Source organism: Delphinapterus leucas, chromosome 7 (assembly GCF_059928025.1).
Source record: "Delphinapterus leucas isolate spDelLeu-1000000601 "Yukka" chromosome 7, BTC_Dleu_Yukka2, whole genome shotgun sequence".
Classification (NCBI taxonomy): Eukaryota; Metazoa; Chordata; class Mammalia; order Artiodactyla; family Monodontidae; genus Delphinapterus; species Delphinapterus leucas.
The window spans coordinates 89,228,516-89,245,579 of NC_143135.1; the positions used below are offsets into that span (position 1 = coordinate 89,228,516).

At 38.0% G+C, this 17,064-nt stretch overlaps 1 protein-coding gene across 2 annotated transcripts in view; it reads left to right on the forward strand.

The window, feature by feature from the left end:
• PTS (6-pyruvoyltetrahydropterin synthase) overlaps positions 1–17,064 on the forward strand; it is a 24,721-nt gene continuing 7,657 nt past the window's right edge. Inside the window, exons 1-6 of one of the 2 annotated variants that reach the window (XM_022559199.2) lie at positions 4–157; positions 1,585–1,664; positions 2,798–2,820; positions 3,201–3,257; positions 6,105–6,175; positions 6,365–6,692. In XM_022559199.2, the coding sequence (XP_022414907.1) occupies positions 75–157; positions 1,585–1,664; positions 2,798–2,820; positions 3,201–3,257; positions 6,105–6,175; positions 6,365–6,488 (438 nt within the window). In that variant the 5' untranslated portion in view covers positions 4–74 and the 3' untranslated portion in view covers positions 6,489–6,692. Of the gene's footprint in view, positions 158–1,584; positions 1,665–2,797; positions 2,821–3,200; positions 3,258–6,104; positions 6,176–6,364; positions 6,693–17,064 lie in introns of those variants that run through there. The other variant, XM_022559200.2, reaches the window with a different exon arrangement.

A 17,064-nucleotide genomic window follows, 5' to 3' on the forward strand; every position in this document is an offset into this window, starting at 1 on the left:
CATCCCCCCCCTTTCTCAGCCTGGCGGCGGGCCTAGGGCGGGAGACGCTGGAGGGGACGCGGGCTTGCAAAACCATGAGCGCGGCGGCTTCGGGCCCTGGCCGGCGGGCGCGAGTGTCCCGCCTGGTCTCCTTCAGCGCGACCCATCGGCTCCACAGGTGGGGTGTGCCTACAGTACCAGTGGTGGGGGCAGCACCTTCGAGCTCCGGAGCTGGGTCCCGGGTGCGGGAGGGGCACGGGTGCCCGCTGATGAGTGGGCGGGGGGCGCGGTGCACTCCTGCGGCCACCGGGCTTCGTTGATGACGTCATAACACCCGCGACCGGCGTCGACCAGCTTTCTGGGGATCGATGTGACGTTGAAAGGTGTTGAACTCGCTCAGGTTGCACAGTGCCAGGCACATCGTAAACACTCAGTACATGTTAGCTACCCATAGCTAATATAGTTACAGCAAGGCGAGTTTTGTCCACTTTATACCGAAGAGAAAATGAACCCAGATGTTCACTTTCCTGAGAGCAAGCAGCGCAGTTGGGATTTGAGCCCAGAGTACTCATACTGCTTCATCGCACGGAAGAGTTGATTTTGAGCAGGGTTTTGCCACTCATTAGCAAGCTCCACTCTCTGAACATCTCTTTCCTCGTCTGCAAAATGAGGATATAATTTCTACCTAACAGTATTCACCTATCCATTTATTCCCTGGACAGGTATTTGTTGTCAGGTCTTGTGCTAGGTAACAGGGATGCAGCAGTGATCAAGACCTGTCACAGTTTTCTATCTGCAGTGTACAAACTGGCCAATTTTGTGGAGAGTACAGTGAGATGATTTTGTGCAAAAGCTTTGTGAACTGTAGTACTCTAAATGTAAGAAGTAGATGAGTAGGAGAAAGGAAAGTAATAAAGAGAGTCTCAAAAAGAAAGGGGTTATTTAATAGGAAGCTCAAACATATGAGAGTGGTAAGGCCTCATTGAAGATGCACAGTTGATTGGACAGGTATATGTATAAAAATCCATTAAGAAAACGGATTTCTGCCTGGAACAACGGCTGAGTATTGTAATTTTAAAATTTAACCTGCTTTGAATACCCCTGAATGGATTGAAGTTATCAGTAGGCAATAGTTGAGGGATAATGAAGCAAGATTTTAAAGGGAAGATGTACTAGGTCATGTAATTATTTTTCAGGGGGAATGAGATTTTAAGCCACTTGAGGATAAGCGTCTTTTTTTTTTTAATCACCATGTGCCCTTGCTTCATTCAGCCTGTGCCTAGTATGTAGTAGGTACTCAGTAAATGTTGAATTGAAAAATGGAAGGGCCTTGAGTAGATCAGTTGTTGAAGTCTTGCTGTGGAACAAGGATGTTGAATTTACTTAAGCTAATTTGTATGGTATAGTAGTCTAATTAGGGGGCATACACTGGTTTCTGACATAAAATTGAGTAATGAAATCAAATTGATTTATGACTCTCCATTTGATGAGCTAAAGATAGTAAGTTGTGAAGTTTTTCAAAGGCTAGAGCAAACAATAAGCGTAGGGAACAGAGAAGGTATCTGAACATGTATCATGTTGACTTTTTTTTTTTTTTTTGGTCAGCAAATCTCTGAGTAATGAGGAAAACTTGAAACTGTTTGGGAAATGCAACAACCCAAATGGCCATGGGCACAATTATAAAGGTGAGAGAAAAACTGGTGAAATTTTAGCCCTTTCGGTAATGATGAAAGAGTGTTCAGCATATACAGTCTAAATGAGTATAAGAAACCTTATGGACAGAACATGAATGCTTTGAGCCTTGAATGAGAAATTAAATGGAAGTTCAAAATGCAAAGATCTGTTGCCTTAGTTGGATGTATCTTAAGTTTTACTATGCAATTGTCTGCTGTTATAGATCAAAACAATGAATGGCTTAAATACTTTTTTCCTTGGCCTTAAGAGTACATGACATTCTTTTGGCACCATGTTTCTTTCTAATTAGGTATTGCTGAGGCCAATGTTAAAATTAGATTGTATTCATTGAGTAAATAATGAGTGACAAAGGGAGCATATTGGCTCAAGATAGGCGGCATGGCAGGAGAATAGGTTGGGTCTAAAACTTTTGACAGTGGTGTTCCAAGAAAGTAATTAATTTATGCAAGGACAAGGGACTTGATTATTTGAGATACAGATGATATCTCACAAAACAGCTATGTAAGCCATAGAGCATCACAGCATATGGTATGATGGAGTAAAAAGACCAGAAAAGATGTCAGAAGTTTGGGATTTCTGGTTTAGTTATTGCCTAACTTACTTGACCTATGATATCTCTCATTCTCAGTTTGCTCACTTATCACGTAATACCTAATGGTGTTTGTATGGAGCTGAAAAAAATATGTAAAAGTCATTAATTTGTAGAGCACTCTGATCATGAAGATTTTTCAGAAGTTTCATACAAGTACTTGTTAATTTACAGAGCATTACTATAAACTGTGTTTACATTCACATGAGAAAGGAATAAGAATTTTAGGCCCAGTAGCAGTTTTGCTTGCTCAGAAAGGTACTTGGACCAGCTCAGTGTGTAGCATCTTGATCTTACCTAGTGGAGATTACTTCCAAGTGCATCATAAACAGAATTTATAACCTTTTTGGCCTTGGCTAAGCACCTCTAAGTTCCTCTGCCTTGGTTGATAAAAAGATCTTAACTAAAAGATGTTCTGGGGGAAAATATAGCTTTGTGGGGTGAGATCTAATAATTTATGTCAGTAACTTGTGTTTGGATGTTACTCTGTTGAAAGTCATGTTGTTTTTTGGTATTTTGTTTTCTTCCCCATAGTTGTGGTGACAGTACATGGAGAGGTACGTGCTGAAAATGTCTCTGTGGTTTGTGCACATTGCTGGGCCCTCTTTCAGCCAACGTGATGGATTCTGTGTTGAAAAATTCTGTTCAAATCAGCATTGCTTCATTGTTGGTCTTTGTGTATGGTGAGCTGCTGCCATTTCAGGCCTTTCCTCTCCCAAAATGTCCTCTTTAATGTGCTGTATGTGGACAGATAGAAGAGCAGAACAGTGAAAAGGAAGCCTAGAGTACTTGGGGTTTCCATGCTGAGATGGATCGTCTCGGGGATGAAGGCCAATGTGGGGACAACTTCTGCACATTGTACAGGCTTTAATAATTTACCAGAGGTTTAAATATGAAGAGCATGTTATAGTAATATTCACCTTTGTTTACTTTTTAGATTGATCCTGTTACAGGAATGGTCATGAATTTGACTGACCTCAAAGAGTATATGGAGGTAATGGCATGTTGGATGCTTATTTTGTGCTGTCTTCTGAATATAATATTTGATGGCCCCCTTTTCACTTCCCCAACCAAGTGTCATCAGAGGTCCTATGACCTGGCAAGTGGAATTGGGTGAGGGAGTGGGGTAGTAGTTGGAGGAACTTCTCTCAATGTTCTCCTAAAGGTGTTTGGATGACTTAATGGAAATTAGTCATGGTTGTCTTACAATGATAGGAATAAATGTAGCGTGCTCATCTTGTATTTTTTGTTGGTGTATCCTGATTTTCTCTGTTTAGCAAATTCTGCCCTTCTTTCAAGACACAGCTTTCTTCTTGAAACTTTCTACTTCTTCTGTGAATTTTCCTTACACCTTTGATCACAGATTTTAGTACTACCCTGTTTTATTCACTTTAGCTTTATTATAAACTCACTGGGGCAGTTCATCATAGGGATAACAAAAAAGAGGTTGTTCGGTAAAAGACTTACTGATTACATCATTACAGAATCCTTGGATTGTAAGAGACCTCAGAGGTTATCTAAGCCAACTTCTTCATTCCATAGGTTGAGATTGAGAGATGCTGAACAGTTAACCAACTGACTTGCCCTAGGTCATGTAGTTAGTCCTTTACAAAGTTGAGATTAGATTTTCTTCCATCCACCTTAGTTTTTAAAATGCCTTCATTTCACCTGTTTACTTTGCTTCAGCTTTGCTCCTTATTTTGTTCTAAAATTTGACATTTGTTTCATAAAAATGCTGTTATTAATAATCATTACTTCTTTCACGTTACTTATCTCCCATATATTCAATACGTATGCCTGCTTTGCATCAGTCTTTGAGCTGAGTACTAGGAATCCAGTGATGAATGAGACATAGCTGTTAGCCACAGAGTGCTCACATGACTTTTTAAACTTTCTTTTTTTTTTTAATTAATTAATTTATTTATGGCTGTGTTGGGTCTTCGTTGCTGCGCGCAGGCTTTCTCTAGTTGCGGCGAGCGGGCGCTATTCTTTGTTGTGGTGTGAGAGCTTCTCACTGCGGTGGCTTCTCTTTGTTGTGGAGCACGGGCTCTGGGCGTGTGGGCTTCAGTAGTTGTGGCATGCGGGCTCTAGAGCACAGGCTCAGTAGCTGTGGTGCATGGGCTTAGTTTCTCCGCGGCATGTGGGATCTTCCCGGACCAGGGCTTGAACCCGTGTCCCCTGCGTTGACAGGCGGATTCTTAACCACTGCGCCATCAGGGAAGCTCTCATGTGACTTTTTATAGCAGGTAAAGAATAGTAAGTGCTCAATAAGTGTTGCTTGAATAAATGGATAGGAGAATGAGTGAATGAACAAACAGTACTGTGCTCAAAGTACTGTAGGAAAGCTGTAAAGCTAGAGTGCTTGCATTTACTGGTGACATAAAAAGTATATATATATACACACACACACACGCACACACACACGCGCACGCGCATGCGCGCACACACAAATACAAGACGACAGCTTGAGAAATATAAGAGACACCCCAAGCAGGCATACAGTTAAATACTAAAGGAGAGGTTCTCTACACTTTTTCCCCGTATTTGCATACCTGAAGGATACCACACACCACACACTTTAGTACTTTTACATGAGTAAAAGTGGCTGATCATGGCATACAGAGTCAAATTAGAAGGAGCCTTGTAGAAGAGGCTTCAATGGAAAAGTTGAGATCTGAACTGGAATTTTCAATTAAAACAAAGATTAAACAAAGGTTTATTTTCTTGATATCCATATGGATATCATTTAATTTATTTTAAAAGTTGTTTGGTTTAGGACTTACTTTTTTTTATATGATTCTGATTTTGTTCAGAAAATGATTGCTATTGTTGTCATTAATGTACCTTTCTTGGAACCATACCATATGGAAACTTAGATTGTTTCACAAATGCTTTTTTTTATTGAAATATAGTTGATGAGCAATATTATATAATTTACAGGTGTACAGTATAGTGATTGACAATTTTTAAAGGTTATAACTCCTTTCATAGTTATTATAAAATATTGGCTATATTCCCCATGTTGTACAATATATTCTTATAGCTTATTTTATACATAATAGTTTGTACCCCTTAATCCCCTACCCGTTTACTGCCCCTCCTCCCTTCCCCCTCCCCACTGGTAACAACTGGTTCTCTTCATCTGAGAGTCTGTTCCTTTCTTGTTATATCCACTAGTTTATTGTATTTTTTAGATTGCTTAGATGTTTTACAATAGCTAAAAGTAAAAATTTACAAAGAATAAGGCAATTACAATTCTTGCCATTGACAAAGAAAAACATTATGTTTAATATTCCTAATACAAGTATTAGGAAGCAATAGTCTTTACATGTTTTTATTTTTTCTTCTAAGAGCCCAAGAGCATTCTTAAATTACACCTTACAGCAGAAATTTAGAACTCCTTACATAATTTTAGTCTCAATCTGCTTTATAAATGTAGTACTCATTGAATGTTTGTCCTAATTAAATTGTGGCATTGTGCTGAAGGTGAGACTGTTAGGGAGAAGTATTTCTAGTAACATTTTGGACAGAATTCAAGAAGTATTAAACTAAATTCTGAATCACAATGGCTTGTTATGAGAAAGCTCCAGTGAATTCTCTATTTTTTGGTTTCTTACCTCTTTGCATTCAGTAATGAGGATATCCAGTCATTGTGGAGAGCTAGGCCTTACTTTATTTTACAACTTTAAGCTTTCTGAGATTGTTTTATAAGACACCAAGTACTTGCGAGTATCGAGTTAGTGACTAAATGATAAGGTAAGGTTTAGAGGCAAAGGTAGGACACTTTGGAATATGAGTCATAAATGGAATTAGTGATGTTTTTCCTTTGTTTTGTCTATAGGAGGCAATTATGAAGCCCCTTGATCATAAGAATCTGGATCTGGATGTGCCGTATTTTGCAGATGTTGTAAGGTGAGTGACTATTTTACTTTATGTAAATAGTAAGAAAGAAGAATCGATTTTAGCATTTTACTTGATTATTGTGTGATTTCTAAAGTTTTAGTGTAATATCTTTTAAAACTAGAATTTCTATTCTCTGTAAGTATTAAACATGAAGTTTTGTTTATTTGTCTTTTGATCTTCTTTCCTTTTCTTCTACAGCACGACAGAAAATGTAGCTGTATATATCTGGGAAAACCTCCAGAAATTTCTTCCTATAGGAGTTCTTTATAAAGTAAAAGTATATGAAACTGATAATAATATTGTAGTCTATAAAGGAGAATAACTCTTAGAAGTTAATACTATAGAATGATTTAATTTTTTTCCATATTTGAAGAAGATCTTTATCCCTTGGACAATTAAGAAGTCATCACATAATTGTTGCATCTCCATATTGAGTTCTGGAGCACTTGATTTATTGGAATCATTGTGAATAAGACCTGTTTTAGACTCAAATCTATTTTAAAATTAAATTTGTAATGTATTCTGAGTATCATTTGAAGAGTCTTTCATCTATAGATTAAAATCATTTCAGCAAAATGTTTGGTGTAGAATTACATGAAAGCAAAAGAAATCTGTTTTTGTTTTTCCATTATCTCATTTTTAGTATTCTTTTTTTTTCTTGGTATAATATAAATGGCAAAAATGTTTATAAGACTTACAGTAGGTGTAAAAAATAAAATACAGGTGATCACCAAGTCTAGAAACATAGACAACATTCTATTTCTTAGTAGATTGAGCTCCCTTGATCACTTCTAGAATAGGCTAAAGGTGCAAGTTTATTCAGTGAAAATTAGTCACAAATCATCTGAGGCAATGCATTGTAAATAGATGTACAAGGACTGGTGGGAATGTTGCTTTAGTGCACATTGTTCATTGCACATTTGCACAGCTTATTGAAATATGAACTGCTAGTGAGGAATAACACATTGAACATAATCATGGAAGATCAGTAAACTGCTTATGTATATTTGTCTGTGTTTCCAGACCTTGTGGCTACCTGAACAATTTAAACTCAGAAGGCTGAAGAATAATCACATGTATTAAACCCTGTTAAAATAATCAACATGAAAAGGATATATTACTCTGTAAAGGATCTCTTATATACAGTTTTTCCTAATTAATTCCATTTTGTTCTGATCACTAAATTTATCTGCTTAGTTGAACTATATTTTTCATCCCTGGTATCTTTTTCTGATGCCTAAATCCACAAGAACGTGTTTGCTTTCTTTGCAAAGAGAACTGTTCTCACTTGTGTTCTCATTTGTATTCTGAACTTCTTAAATATAGGGTTTCATTTTTCTCTCCACATAGCAACTAGTACACAATGGACTCTTAGAATGTTGCTGCCTGAAAATAGTAAAAGGACATGTGTGGTGATTACTATACTAAAAAAATTTTCAAAGGAGTACACTTTTATTTTGGAGAGTTATTAACTACAGGAATTTTATGGTAAATTTTGACAATAATACAATGCCTACTTGATTAAATTTAAATGTGTTTTAGTTATCAACACAATTTTTATGTTACTTATTCATGTATATTTTGTATTGATTACTTGAAAGGCAGGATAGCTATAATTTGCTAAGGCACTTTATGTTTTAATTCCCACAGCTTCCATGCAAGGTATTATTCCCACTTTACAGGTGAGAAAATTAAAATTGAACTGAGTTTAAGCTACTTGCCTAAGCTCACTCAGCAGATTAATAGCAAACTGAGTGTTTGATACTCAGTCTGACTCCCAAGCACACACTTTTTTTTTAAGGAATTCTAATAATTTACTTGGCTCTCGTCTAAAATTGTTAATAAATTCCCTTTGATACACCCCAGTAACACTTCCTATATCTCTTTTTCTCTCTTTTTCAATTTTCTGTAAACCCACATTACTCTGGAGCCTCTTATTTACAAACCACACTCCAATACAGTTCCCCTTTTCTCAACTGGTTTGCATTTCCGTCCATGCCTCTTTGTCACTTATTTATTTATTTACTTTTTGGGCTGTATTGGGTCTTTGTTGCTGCGCGTGGTTTTCTCTAGTTGTGGCAAGCGGGGGCTACTCTTTGTTGCGGTGTGTGGGCTTCTCATTGTGGTGGCTTCTCTTGTTGAGGAGCACAGGCTCTAGGTGCGTGGGCTTCAGTAGTTGTGGCATGAGGGCTCTAGAGCGCAGGCTCAGCAGTTGGTGGCTCACGAACTTAGTTGCTCCGCAGCATGTGGGATCTTCCCGACCAGGGCTCTAATCAGTGTCCCCTGTATTGGCAGGCAGATTCCCAGTCACTGCGCCAACAGGGAAGTCCCTGTCACTTATTTTTAAATTACCCTACATCAATTAGCTTTTCTCTTCTTCCCACCTCTTCCTAATCTTGAACTGTGCATCTCAAGAGTCCATCAGTCCATCCTGGTAGAGTGACCTTTTCTCTGGAGGAAAAGATGGGGGGCTCATTTTTTCTCTTTCCCCAGAAGAACAGCTATCCTGAAGTTGAAATGTATATTCTTCTTCTTTTTTTTTTTTTTTAAATAGATCGTTATTGGAGTATAATTGCTTCACAATACTGTGTTAGTTTCTGTTGCACAACAAAGCAAATCAGCCATATGCATACACATGTCACCATATCCCCTCCCTCTTGAACCTCCCTCCCAGCATCCTCCCTATCCCACCCCTCTAGGTCATCGCAAAGCACTGAGCCGATCTCCCTGTGCTATGCAGCTGCTTGCCACCAGCCAACTATTTTACATTCGGTAGTGTATATATGTCAATGCTACTCTCTCACTGTGCCTCAGCTTCTCCCTCCCACCCCATGTCCTCAAGTCCATTCTCTATGTCTACCTCTTTATTCCTGCCCTGCAACTAGATTCATCAGTACCATTTCTTCTTTTTTTTTTAGATTCCATATATATGCGTTAGCATATGGTATTTGTTTTTCTCTTTCTGACTTACTTTACTCTGTATGACAGATTGTAGGTCCATCCACCTCACTACAGATAACTCAATTTTGTTTCTTTTTATGGCTGAGTAATATTCCATTGTATATATGTGCCACATCTTCTTTATCCATTCATCTCTCGATGGACATTTAGATTGGTTTCATGACCTGGCTATTGTAAATAGTGCTGCAGTGAACATTGTGGTACATGTGTCTTTTTGAATTATGGTTTTCTCAGGGTATATGCCCAGTAGTGGGATTGCTGGGTCATATGGTAGTTCTATTTTTAGTTTTTTAAGGAACCTCTGTACTGTTTTCCATAGTAGTTGTATCTGCAACTCATTGTAGTTTTGATTTGCATCTCTCTAATAATTAGTGATGTTGAGCATCTTTTCACGTGCCTCTTGGCCATCTGCATGTCTTCCTTGGTGAAATGTCTATTTAGGTCTTCCACCCATTTTTTTTTTTCTTTTTTAGGGTTTTAAAAATATTTTATATAATGTTTTTATATACGTCTAGTTAATGTATAAACACAGCCTGAATAAGTACTTTACATTAAATTTAACATTTTCTTTAAATAGACAAAATTTTATATAATACAAAGCCATAAACCTTTTTAAAAAGCATTCAGGTATACAGAATTGTATTATGCATAATCCTTGGTTTATGACACACTCTTGCCACTGATCCATTCAGAACCCCTTTTCAGTCTGTTAGCTGGTTATATTTAATAAGGTAATAAGCATCTATAAAGCCACAACCCAGTACAAAAACTGAGATCTTGACAACTGACATCTAGTCATATGTACTCCGTCCATCCTCCTTTTCCCTCAGCTAGAAGTAACCATCATCCAAAATCTGGGTTCATTATTCCTTTTATTTGCATATATGTATGTATATGTGTATACAATTTATAGGGAATATATATACACATACATATATATTCCTTAAAACTATATATCTTTATATAACGTATTTTTTAACTTTTTCACTTTGTAAATAGAACATTGTACCCTGTAATGTTCTAGACTTAATTACTTAAATATTTTATTTGATATTAATATTATTATTGTTATTATTATTATTATTTGGGCCACACGGCGCAGCATGTGGGATCTTAGTTCCCCAACCAGGGATTGAACCCATGCCCCTGCAGTGGAAGTGTGGAGTCTTAACCATTGGACTGCCAGGGAAGTCCCTATTTGATATTATTAAGCTATGGTTCATTCTTATTGTTGAGTGTAGCTTCCACCCATTTTTTAATTGGATTGTTAGATTTTTTGATATTGAGCTCCATGAGCTGTTTGTACATTTTGGAGACTAATTCTTTGTCTCTTGTTTCATTTGCAAATATTTTCTCCCATTCTGAGGGTTGTCTTTTTGTCTTGTTTATGGTTTCCTTTGCTGTGCAAAAGCTTTTAAGTTCAATGAAGTCCCATTTGTTTATTTTTGTTTTTATTTCCGTTACTCCAGGAGGTGGGTCAAAAAAGATCTTGCTGTGGTTTATGTCAGAGTGTTTTTCCTGTTTTCCTCTTAAGAGTTTTATAGTGTCTGGCCTTACATTTAAGTCTTTAATCCATATGAAGTTTGTTTTTGCATATGGTGTTAGGGAGTGTTCTAATGTCATTCTCTTACATGTAGCTGTCCAGTTTTCCCAGCACCACTTATTTGAAGAGGCTGTCTTTTCTCCCTTGTATGTTCTTGCCTCCTTTGTCGTAAATTAGGTGCCCATATGTGTGTGGGTTTAGCTCTGGGCATTCTGTCCTGTACCATTGATCTATATTTCTATTTTTGTGCCAGTACCATACTGTCTTGATTACTGTGGCCTTGTGGTATAGTTTGAAGTTGGGGAGGCTGATTCCTCCAACTCCATTTTTCTTTCCTAATATTGCTTTGGCTATTCAGGGTCTTTTGTGTTTCCATACGAATCGTAAAATTTTTTGTGCTAATTCAATGAAAAATGCCATTGGTAGTTTGATAGGGATTGCATTGAATCTGTAGATTGCTTTGGGTAGTATAGTCATTTTCACAATACTGATTCTTCCAGTTCAAGAGCATGGTATATTTCTCCATCTGTTTATGTCATCTTTGATTTCTTTCATCAGTGTTTTATAGTTTTCTGAGTACAAGTCTTTCACCTCCTTAGGCAGGTTTATTCCTAGGTATTTTATTCTTTTTGTTGCAGTGGTAAATAGGAGTGTTTCTTTAATTTCTCTTTCTGATTTTTCATTGTTGGTGTTTAGGAATGCCAGAGATTTCTGTGCATTAATTTTGTACCCTGCAACCTTACCATATTTATTGATTAGTTCTAGTAGTTTTCTGGTGGCATTTTTAGGATTTTCTATGTATAGTATCTTGTTATCAGCAAACAGTGACAGTTTTACTTCTTCTTTTCCAATTTGTATTCCTTTTATTTCTTTTTCTTCTCTGATTGCTGTGGCTAGGACTTCCAAAACTATGTTGAATAAGAGTGGCGAGAGTGGACATCCTTGTCTTGTTGCTGATCTTAGTGGAAATGCTTTCAGTTTTTCACCATTGAGTATGATGCCTGCTGTGGGTTTGTCATATATGGCTTTTATTATGTTTAGGTAGGTTCCCTCTATGCCCATTTCCTGGAGAGTTTTTATCATAAATGGGTGTTGAATTTGTCAAAAGCTTTTTCTGCATCTATTTAGATGATCACATGGTTTTTATTCCTTAATTTGTTAATGTGGTGTATCACATTGATTGATTTGCGTATATTGAAGAGTCCTTGCATCCCTGGGATAAATCCCACTTGATCATGGTGTATGATCCTTTTAATGTGCTGTTGGATTCTGTTTGCTAGTATTTTGTTTAGGATTTTTGTATCTATGTTCATCAGTGATGTTGGTCTGTAATTTTCTTTTTTTGTGATATCTTTTTCTGGTTTTGGTATCAGGGTGATGATGGCTTCATAGAATGAATTTGGGAGCGTTTTTCCCTCTGCAATGTTTTGGAAGAGTTTGAAAAGGATCGGTGTTAACTCTTCTCTAAATGTTTGACAGAATTCACCTGTGAAGCCATCTGGTCCTGGACTTTTGTTTGTTGGAGGGTTTTAATTACGGTTTCATTTTCGTTACTTGTGATAGGTCTGTTTATATTTTCTAATTCTTCCTGGTTCAGTCTTGGATAATTGTACCTTTCTAAGAATTTGTCCATTTTTTTGTGGTTGTCCATTTTATGGGCATATAGTTGTTTGTAGTAGTCTCTTATAATCCTTTGTATTTCTCTGGTGTCAGTTGTGATTTCTACTTTTTAAAATTATTATTAGTTTATTTATTTTTGGCTGTGTTGGGTCTTCTTTGCTGTGCGTAGGCTTTCTCTAGTTGCGGAGAGCAGGGGCTACTCTTTGTTGTGGTGCGTGGGCTCCTCATTGTGGTGACTTCTCTTTTTGTGGAGCATGGGCTCTAGGCTTGTGGGCATCAGTAGTTGTGGCATGCGGCCTCAGTAGTTGTGGCTTGTGGGCTCAGTAGTTGTGGCTCGCAGGCTCTAGAGCACAGGCTCAGTAGTTGTAGCGCGTGGGCTTAGTTGGTCCGCAGCACGTGGGATCTTCCCAGACCAGGGCTCGAGCCCGTGTCCTCTGCATTGGCAGGCGGATTCTTAAGCACTGCGCCACCAGGGAAGTCCCGATTTCTCCTTCTTCATTTCTAATTTTATTGATTTGTGTCCTCTCCCTTTTTTTCTTGATGAGTCTCGCTAAGGGTTTATCAATTTTGTTTATCTTCTCAAAGAAACAGCTTGTAGTTTTATTGATCTTTGCTATTGTTTTCTTCATTTCTATTTCATTTATTTCTTCTCTGATCTTTTTGATCTCTTTCCTTCTCCTGACTTCGGGTTTTCTTTGTTCTTCTTTCTGTAATTGTTTCAAGTGTAGGGTTATATGGTTTATTTTTCCTGTTTCTTGAAGTGAGATTGTATTGCTATAAACTTCCCTCTTAAAACTGCTTTTGCTGCATCCCATAGGTTTTGGGTTGTCGTGTTTTCATTGTCATTTGTTTCTATGCAGTTTTTGATTTCATCTTTGATTTCTTCAGTGATCTCTTGGTTATTTAGTAGCACACTGTTTAGCCTCCATGTATTTGTGTTTTTTACAGTTTTTTTCCTGTAATTGATTTCCTGTCTCATAGCATTGTGGTCAGAAAAGATGCTTGATACGATTTCAATTTTCTTAAATTTTCTGAGGCTTGATTTGTGACCCAAGATGTGATCTATCCTGGAGAATGTTCCATGTGCACTTCAGAAGAAAGTGTATTCTGCCACTTTTGGGTGGAATGTTATATAAATATCAATTAAATCTATCTGGTCTGTTGTGTCATTTAAAGCTTGTGTTTCCTTATTTATTTTCTGTTTGGATGATCTGTCCATTGGTGTAAGTGAGGTGTTAAAGTCCCTTCTATTATTGTGTTACTGTTGATTTCTCCTTTCATGGTTGTAGCATTTGCCTTATGTATTGAGGTGCTTCTATGTTGGGTGCATAAACATTTTTAATTGTTACATCTTCTTCTTAGATTGATCCTTTGATCATTATGTTGTATCCCTCCTTATCTCTTGTAACAGTCTTTACTTTAAAATAAAAAGTCTATTTTATCTGATACGAGTATTGCTGCTCCAGCTTTCTTTTGATTTCCATTTGCATGGAATATCTTTTTCCATCCCTTCACTTTCAGTCTGTATGTGTCCCTGGGTCTGAAGCGGGTCTCTTGTAGACAGCATATATATGGGTCTTGTTTTTGTATCTGTTCAGCCAGTCTATGTCTTTTGGTTGGGACATCTAATCCATTTACATTCAAGGTTATTATCTATATGTATGTTCTTATTACCATTTTCTTAATTGTTCTGGGTTTGTTTTTGTGGGTCTTTTTCTCCTCTGTGTTTCCTGCCTTGAGAAGTTTCTTTAGCATTTGTTGTAAAGCTGGTTTGGTGGTGCTGAATTCTCTTAGCTTTTGCTTGTCTGAAAAGCTTTTGACTTCTCCATCAAATATGAATGAGATCCTTGCTGAGTAGAGTAATCTTGGTTGTAGGTTTTCTCTTTTATCACTTTAAGTATATCCTGCCACTCCCTTCTGGCCTGCAGAGTTTCTGCTGAAAAATCAGCTGATAACCTTATGGGGATTCCTTTGTATGTTATTTTTTGTTTTTCCCTTGCTGCTTTTAATATTTTTTCTTTGAATTTAATTTTTGTTAGTTTGATTATATGTCTTGGTGTATTTTTCCTAGGGTTTATCCTGTATGGGACTCTCTGAGCTTCCTGAACTTGGGTGACTATTTCCTTCCCCATGTTAGGGACGTTTTTGACTATAATCTCTTCAAATATTTTCTCAGACACTTTCTTTTTCTCTTCTTCTTCTGGGACCCCTATAATTCGAATGTTGGTGCATTTAGTGTTGTCCCAGAGGTCTCTGAGATTGTCTTCAATTCTTTTTATTCTTTTTCCTTTATTCTGCTCCTGAGCGGTTATTTCCACCATTTTGTCTTCCAACTCACTTATTCCTTCTTCTGCCTCAGTTATTCTGTTACTGATTCCTTCTAGTGTATTTTTCATTTTAGTTATTGTGCTGTTCATCTCTGTTTGTTCTTTAGTTCTTCTAGATCTTTGTTAAACATTTCTTGAATTTTCTCAATCCGTGTCTCCATTCTATTTCCAAGACTCTGGATCATCTTTACTATCATTACTCTGAATTCTTTTTTCAGGTAGACTGCCTATTTCCTCTTCATTTATTTGGTCTTGTAGGTTTTTACCTTGTTCCTTCATCTGTGACATATTTTTATGCTGTCTCATTTTTTTTTTTTTTTTTTATGAGTGGGATTGTGTTCCTGTCTTACTGGTTGTTTGGTCCGAGGCTTCCAACACTGGAGTTTGTAGGCTGTTGAGTAGAGCTGGGTCTTGGTGCTGAGATGAGGAACTCCGTGAGACCTCAGTCTGATGAATATTCCCTGGGGTCTGAGGTTCTCTGTTAATCCAGTGGTTTGGACTCGGAGCTCCCGCTGCAGGAGCTTCGGCCTGACACGTGGCTCGTGAACCAAGATCCTGCAAGCAGCATGGGGCAGCAGGAAAAAAAAAAAGCTAACAGTAACATAGGAAACTAACAGACACGTTAGAAAGAATATAAAAATAAAAATATAGATGAATCAGCAACTAGAAGGTACAACAGTACCACAATAGTAAAAGAAAAGGAGGAGGGAAAAAAAGGGACGGGGGAAGGACTTGGCTGTGGAGGGCAGGGCCTAAGCAAGGGTGAGGTTTGGGTGGTGGGTGGGGCCTATGCTTAGGACCCACAGGGCTGGAAAAGGCTGTGGGGGTGGGGCTTAGGCTTAATAGAACAGAAGGGGCCCAGGCGTGCCCCCCACCCCTGGTGTCAGAGAATGGGGGACCTCACCTGGGAGCCCAGCAGGCTTCCTGGGCTCAAGCGGGCACGGCAAACGCCCTCCTCTCCTCTCCTGCTCTTCCAGTCTAGGAGGGCCCCTCCCGCCTGCCTCTCTTTTTCTCCCCTAGGCTTCTTTCCTATGCCCCCAAGGACCCACATGACCTGGAGCGGGCTTTGGAGGGCAGGGGATTGGCCTGGGAGCTCAGCAGGACCCCTTCCGCCTTCCTCTCCTGGTCTCTCCGGCCTCCCTCCTATGACCCCAAGGACCCACGTGGCATGGAGGGGTCAAGCACAGACTCTTAAAAAAAGGATAGTGTATACATTTCAAGATTTTTAAATACCACATTATGCAGATCTGATATCATATTAGAAAAACATCATTTTTTTTATTGTAACAGGAACACTCCAGGTGTTTGCTGTTCATGAGCTGCTTCAAGAGAACATTTTTTTTCCTACTTGCTCTCCTTAGGAAAGTGAGAATTCTATTTGTGTACCTACTGTCTGTCTGTCTGTCTATTTAGTTAATGAGTGAGTGAGTAGATGAGTGAAGGACCAAAGATAGGATATAGATGATTTCTTCTAAGTCTCCCTAGAACCTGCTATCAGAGACTTTAGTAAGCTCTATTTTATTATTGCTTTATCTTTTGGTTTTTTCACTACCCCGATACCTTGTGGGCAAAATTATTCTAAGCAGGGTATCTGGTAAATAGTACTCAATAATTTTCACTGATTAAATAAATGAATGGCATATTGGTAGAAACTGCTAAAATTTTACAGTGTCTTATACATAGTGGACATTTGGGAAATATTTTTAGAATTGAATAACATGAAAAATTTGAGGCTTGAGTTCTAGTCCAAGTGCCATTACTGCTCAGTTGTGTCACTTTCATCTCAGAGCCTTAGTTTTCCAAAATGAATGTTGGACAGATGTTTTCTGAAGTTGCTTCTGCCTGTTTTTAGATTTTCTATCTCGATGATTTTAAATACCAAATGAGTAAATATTAATTTAGAGAAGGGAAAAAATTGTAATGGGGTCGTAAGGTTTGGAAAAGCTTAGTGTGGACAAGATTAGTCCTGAATGGTGTTTAAAGTGATGGGACAGAGAGGGTGTTGGTTTAGAATTCAGGAGAAAAGGGGAGAAAATACTGAAAGGGTAAAATTTCGTAAGTGAGGTTACCACGGTGGGAGTGTACAAAGTATATTTGGGATATAATGAGTAGATTAATCTTAATAGAATGGTGATGCTGTGTGAGAGAGCCATGGGAAGTTAGCTTGGAAATACAGGATGCAGACAGCCTAGAGAGCCTTAAATATTTGTTTGATTTTTATTCTTTAAGGGTGTTGATGAAAATAATCAATAAACAGTCTATAATAGGAATAGGAAAGAGGTTTATTTGAGAGCCAAACTGAGGACTATAGTCCAGAAGACAGTCTCTCAGATAACTCTGAGGAACTGCTCAAAGCACAGTTTTGTGTCTTGTCAGAACAAAGAATGTTAAACAAGTCGGGGATACATTCCTTCAACGTTTGAAAAAAACCATACATAACGAGTCAG